Raw genomic sequence first — 6,527 nt, forward strand, 5'->3', positions numbered from 1 at the left:
TGTCTTCAGTGCTGTTGTAATTTCAAACAGTCACTAAAAGAATGGTCATAAGATGAGGACTATCTGTAGCATTTGAATAAGGGGATCAAGAGAACCCTTCAATCGTCAGGTTTTGAAAATGCAGTTTAGAGCTGAGCAGAAGTTGAATTTTCAAGCAGGAGTTGAAAAATAAACCACGGTCAGGTAACTTCCCTGTATTCCCCTCTGCTCTGAATACCTAATATTAGGTGTTGATAAAGGAAATTGCTATATTATGTAGCCCTAGCTCTGATTCTCAAAAGAAATCCAGGGCCAGATAGGTCAGAGCAGTGTTTTTCAAACTTGGCAACTTTAAGATGCACAGACTTCAATTCCCAGAATTCCCCAGCCTGGTGTACGGGAGTTGAAGACCAGACATCTTAAAGTTGCCAGGTTTGAAAAATGCTGGGTTAAAGGTCTTCCGATGTGCTACAGCAGGGGTAGTCAACCTTGGCTCTTTTATGACTGGTGGACTTCAACTCCCAGAATTCCTGAGTCAGCCTGGCTCAGCTTGGAAACCTCTCCCTTTCCCCTCAGCATGGCTGGCTCAGGAATTCTGGGAGTTGAAGTCCACCAGTCATAAAAGAGCCAAGGTTGACTACCCCTGTGCTACAGTAAGGCCTGGACAGTATGGCAAGTGGCCAAGGATTGTGGGAGGTGGGTGCCAAAGCATCCCTTGTTAATAGACCATAAACTCGGCATTCTTGAATAGGCGACTTGTGTCTTTTGCCCTGTAGAACTTCCTATCCCTCTGGCTGGGCAATTTGTGTCCCCTCCGGTGCACACAGGCTCTGCTGGCCACGCCTGGGTGTCCTTGGACGATCACTGCCATCTGCACTATGAAATAGTGGTGGCTGGCCTGGGCAGGGTAGACGATGGCACCGTGAGTGCGCACTTGCACGGTTTTGCTGAACTGGGAGAGATTCACGAGACCAGCCGCCCAGAACACAGGAGACTGTTGAGGAGTTTCTATGGCACGGAGGTAAGGGGCTCAGATGCAGCCTTTGGGCCGGAAATGCTTTGTCATGCTGTCTATCCATCCATCCACCCATCCATTTATCCATCCACCCACCCACCCACCCACCCACCCATCCATCCATCCATCCATCCATCCATCCATCTATCTACGTACCTACCTACCTACCTACCTACCTCTGTCTATGTCTGTCTGTCTATCTGTCCATCCATCCCTTCTCCATCCATCCCCCCTCTCTACCTACCTACCTACCTACCTATCTCAGTCTATCTATCTATCTATCTATCTATCTATCTATCTATCTATCTATCTATCTATCATCTATTTACTTATTTACCTACCTACCTCTGTCTATGTCTGTCTGTCCATCCATCCATCCATCCATCCATCCATCCATCCCCCTCTCTATCTACCTACCTACCTTTATCTGTCAATCCGCCTATCTATCTATCTATCTATCTATCTATCTATCTATCTATCTATCTATCTATCTATCTATCTATCTATCTATCTATCTATCTATCTATCTATCTATCTATCTATCTATCTATCTATCTATCTACGAGACCGCCTTCTGCCACAGATTCCCTCCCACAGACCGGTACGCTCCCACAGAGCGGGCCTCCTCAGGGTGCCGTCGGCCAGGCAGTGTCGGCTGGCGACCCCCAGGGGGAGGGCCTTCTCTGTGGGTGCCCCCACCCTCTGGAACGAACTACCCCCCGAGATCCGGACGATCCCGGATCTCCTAACCTTCNTGTCTTCAGTGCTGTTGTAATTTCAAACAGTCACTAAAAGAATGGTCATAAGATGAGGACTATCTGTAGCATTTGAATAAGGGGATCAAGAGAACCCTTCAATCGTCAGGTTTTGAAAATGCAGTTTAGAGCTGAGCAGAAGTTGAATTTTCAAGCAGGAGTTGAAAAATAAACCACGGTCAGGTAACTTCCCTGTATTTCCCTCTCCTCTGAATACCTAATATTAGGTGTTGCTAAAGGAAATTGCTATATTATGTAGCCCTAGCTCTGATTCTCAAAAGAAATCCAGGGCCAGTTAAGTCAGAGCAGTGTTTTTCAAACTTGGCAACTTTAAGATGCACGGACTTCAATTCCCAGAATTCCCCAGCCTGGTGTACGGGAGTTGAAGATCAGACATCTTAAAGTTGCCAGGTTTGAAAAATGCTGGGTTAAAGAGCTTCCGATGTGCTACAGCAGGGGTAGTCAACCTTGGCTCTTTTATGACTCGTGGACTTCAACTCCCAGAATTCCTGAGCCAGCATGGCTCAGCATGGAAACCTCTCCCTTTCCCCTCAGCATGGCTGGCTCAGGAATTCTGGGAGTTGAAGTCCACGAGTCATAAAAGAGCCAAGGTTGACTACCCCTGTGCTACAGTAAGGCTTGGACAGTATGGCAAGTGGCCAAGGATTGCGGGAGGTGGGAGCCAAAGCATCCCTTGTTAATAGACCATAAACCCGGCATTCTTGAATAGGCAACTTGTGTCTTTTGCCCTGTAGAACTTCCTATCCCTCTGGCTGGGCAATTTGTGTCCCCTCCGGTGCACACAGGCTCTGCTGGCCACGCCTGGGTGTCCTTGGACGATCACTGCCATCTGCACTATGAAATAGTGGTGGCTGGCCTGGGCAGGGTAGACGATGGCACCGTGAGTGCGCACTTGCACGGTTTTGCTGAACTGGGAGAGATTCACGAGACCAGCCGCCCAGAACACAGGAGACTGTTGAGGAGTTTCTATGGCACGGAGGTAAGGGGCTCAGATGCAGCCTTTGGGCCGGAAATGCTTTGTCATGCTGTCTATCCATCCACCCATCCATTTATTCATCCACCCACCCACCCGCCCATCCATCCATCCATCCATCCATCCATCTATCCATCTATCTATCTACGTACCTACCTACCTACCTACCTACCTCTCTCTGTCTATGTCTGTCTGTCTATCTGTCCGTCCATCCCCTCTCCATCCATCCCCCCTCTCTACCTACCTACCTACCTACCTACATCTATCTATCTATCTATCTATCTATCTATCTATCTATCTATCTATCTATCTATCTATCATCTATTTACTTATTTACCTACCTACCTCTGTCTATGTCTGTCTGTCCATCCATCCATCCATCCATCCATCCCCCTCTCTATCTACCTACCTACCTTTATCTGTCAATCCGCCTATCTATCTATCTATCTATCTATCTATCTATCTATCTATCTATCTTCTATCTACTTATCTACCTACCTCTATGTCTGTCTGTCTATCTGTCCGTCCATCCATCCATCCATCCATCTATCTACCTACCTACCTACCTTTATCTGTCAATCTACCTACCTACCTACCTTTATCTGTCAATCCGCCTATCTATCTATCTATCTATCTATCTATCTATCTATCTATCTATCTTCTATCTACTTATCTACCTACCTCTATGTCTGTCTGTCTATCTGTCCATCCATCCATCCATCCATCTATCTACCTACCTACCTTTATCTGTCAATCTACCTATCTACCTACCTTTATCTGTCAATCCGCCTATCTATCTATCTATCTATTTATCTATCTATCTTCTATCTACTTATCTACCTACCTCTATGTCTGTCTGTCTGTCTGTCCGTCCATCCATCCATCCATCCATCCCCCTCTCTACCTACCTACCTTTATCTGTCAATCCGCCTATCTATCTATCTATCTATCTATCTATCTATCTATCTATCTATCTATTTATCTATCTATCTTCTATCTACTTATCTACCTACCTCTATGTCTGTCTGTCTGTCCGTCCATCCATCCATCCATCCATCCCCCTCTCTACCTACCTACCTTTATCTGTCAATCCGCCTATCTATCTATCTATCTATCTATCTATCTATCTATCTATCTATCTATCTATCTATCTTCTATCTACTTATCTACCTACCTCTATGTCTGTCTGTCTATCTGTCTGTCCATCCATCCATCCATCCCCCTCTCTATCTACCTACCTACCGCTGTCTCTGTCTGCCCGCCCGCCCACCCACCCACCCATCTACCTACCTACCTACCTACCTATCTACCTACCTACCTACCTACCTACCTATCTATCTATCTATCTATCTATCTATCTATCTATCATACACCCATCCACCCACTCACCCATCCATCTATCACCCACTCTATCATTATTATAAATAACCCGACATATCTAGTAATTCTCCTTTCTCCTCCTATTTCCCCCTAGCAACAACTCTGTGAGGTGGGTTGGGCTGAGAGAGAGAGAGAGTGCATAATAGGAAAAATTCCTTGGGAGTCTTTGCTAGCTATGGGATCCTCCCTGTTGTGTGACATGTCATGTTACCACTCAGGGCAGTAAAATGCAAAGACTTTCCATTCTGCCCTGGGGCAATTCCCAGGGTGGGTATTCAGTGAACCTCTGGCAGAAAACATAAATTTCCAAATGCAGGAAAACGGAACAAACTCAAGAAAATTGACCATAGGCTCCATTCTGGCATCACCCATTCTTTCCTTGGGCTACTTACCAAGAAGGAACTATATGAAAATCTTAAGCTGGCAGACCATTAAACTGAGAGCAGACAATTTCATGCCTAATGTTCCCTGTTATTATGGGCTGTGCACACGTACAAGCCCACGCAGAGAACCATTGCAAGCACGTAGCTGTGGAAGAGTCACCGTTCGTACACGTACACCACAAATGAGCCCCACATTTCTGTTCCTAAGGGAGAACTCGTTCAGTGAGTTTTGCCCCATTTTACGACCTTTCTTGCCCCCAGTGGTGAAGTCAATCCCCGCAGCTGTTCAATTAGCAACACCGTTGTTAAGTGAAGCTGGCTTCCTCAGTGAATTTTGCTCGTCAGGAGGACGCAAAAAGGGATCGCGTGACCTGGGGACAGGGCAGCTGTCATAAATCGGAGCCAGTTGCCAAGGGTCTGACTTTTGATCACGTGACCCTGAGGGGATGCTGCAATGGTCGTAAGTGTGAAAACAATCAAAAGTCACTCTTTTTCAGGGCCATTTTAACTTGGAACTGTTACTAAACTGTCGAGAATTGCCTGTATACTGTCCCAGAACTCTGCTGAGGCACTTTTCTTTCCCTCTTAGGCCCAAGGAGTGGTGAAGGACCTGGATGCGGAATTCCTTCGCCACCTAGCTCAAGGCACAGCCTTCCTGCAAGTGAGCACCAAAGCAAACCCCCAGGGAGAGATTCGGGGCAAGGTACGTCTGCTTTTTTAGATATAAAAAGACTCTAATTTCCAAACCGTGTTTTCGATGGGTCAACATCTTTTTTACATCGTGGTGACCAAAACTGGATGCACCATTCCAAGTGTGGCCTTACCAAGGCATTGTAAAGTGATATTAACACTTCGCGTGATCTTGATTCTATCCCTCTGTTGATGCAGCCTAAGACTACGTTGGCCTTTTTGGCTTTTCTGATCTAAACGTTGGCACTAGAATGAAATAAATAAAACCAAAGGTAGAGCTGAGTTTTGGGACAATCCGTACCAATCGTTTGAAAAATCAGGTTGAAAAAGCTCTCTAAACGTGACAGGAATTAAAGTCACAGAGAGAGAATTTAGAAAAAAATACTCTCTTTTCCCTCAGCTAGTGGGAACGTTTAGGAGTGTGGCGAGTTGCCAAGGATTGCCGTGTGCCAAAATCTTAAACTCCACATTGTTTGCATTCTTAATCACTCCAAGGAGAGGCATTTGCTTGCTCCCCAGACAGATGGAAATTCCGCAAGTGAAGCTTTTCTTGGCATGGAGATAAAATAATGAGACATGCTGCATTTATTAAGATGGATGTTTGCATAACACTGAATGACATAGAACGTTTGCGGGGGGAGGGAATGATGGTGGTGGAGTGGCGCAGACCTTTCTTAGCTAGAAAAATAAGAGAAATTGTCGTAATCGATAATACGGTTTGTATCTTGTTTTTTCAAACCCAGATTTGCTTCCATCCCTCATACGCTCTACGTAAGTTGTTTGTTTAAAGTTCAGAAAGAGGTGTTAGCTGATTGTTTGCACACTAGAAGAGGAAAAATGACTAGAGCGCTGTTTCTCAACCTTGGCCGCTGAAGATGTGTGGACTTCAACTCCCAGAATTCCCCAGTCAGCAAAGCTATTTGTCTGTTGCTTAGTGTCAGTGAATATATGCATTAGGCCAGTGTTTCCCAGCCAGTATGTGGGGACTTCAATTCCCAGAATTCCCCAGACATTATGTGAGGACTTCAACTCCCAGAATTCCCCAGACATTATGTGAGGACTTCAACTCCCAGAATTCCCCAGACATTATGTGAGGACTTCAACTCCCAGAATTCCCCAGACATTATGTGAGGTCTTCAATTCCAAGAATTCCCCAGACATTATGTGAGGACTTCAATTCCAAGAATTCCCCAGACATTATGTGAGGACTTCAATTCCAAGAATTCCCTAGACATTATGTGAGGACTTCAACTCCAAGAATTCCCCAGACATTATGTGAGGACTTCAACTCCCAAAATTCCCCAGACATTATGTGAGGACTTCAACTCCCA

General features: G+C 45.5%; 1 protein-coding gene across 1 annotated transcript in view; it reads left to right on the top strand.

Moving 5' to 3' along the window:
- Positions 1 to 6,527, top strand: part of CHRD (chordin) — a gene marked incomplete at its 3' end in the record, with an annotated part of 42,471 nt that overhangs the window by 23,566 nt on the left and 12,378 nt on the right. Inside the window, exons 14-15 of the mRNA XM_015827790.1 lie at positions 756 to 1,000; positions 5,096 to 5,209. Of these exons, the coding sequence (XP_015683276.1) occupies positions 756 to 1,000; positions 5,096 to 5,209 (359 nt within the window). The remainder of the gene's footprint in view (positions 1 to 755; positions 1,001 to 5,095; positions 5,210 to 6,527) is intronic.

Source organism: Protobothrops mucrosquamatus, unplaced genomic scaffold (genome assembly GCF_001527695.2).
Source record: "Protobothrops mucrosquamatus isolate PMUCROS unplaced genomic scaffold, P.Mucros_1.0 scaffold3951, whole genome shotgun sequence".
NCBI lineage: Eukaryota > Metazoa > Chordata > Lepidosauria > Squamata > Viperidae > Protobothrops > Protobothrops mucrosquamatus.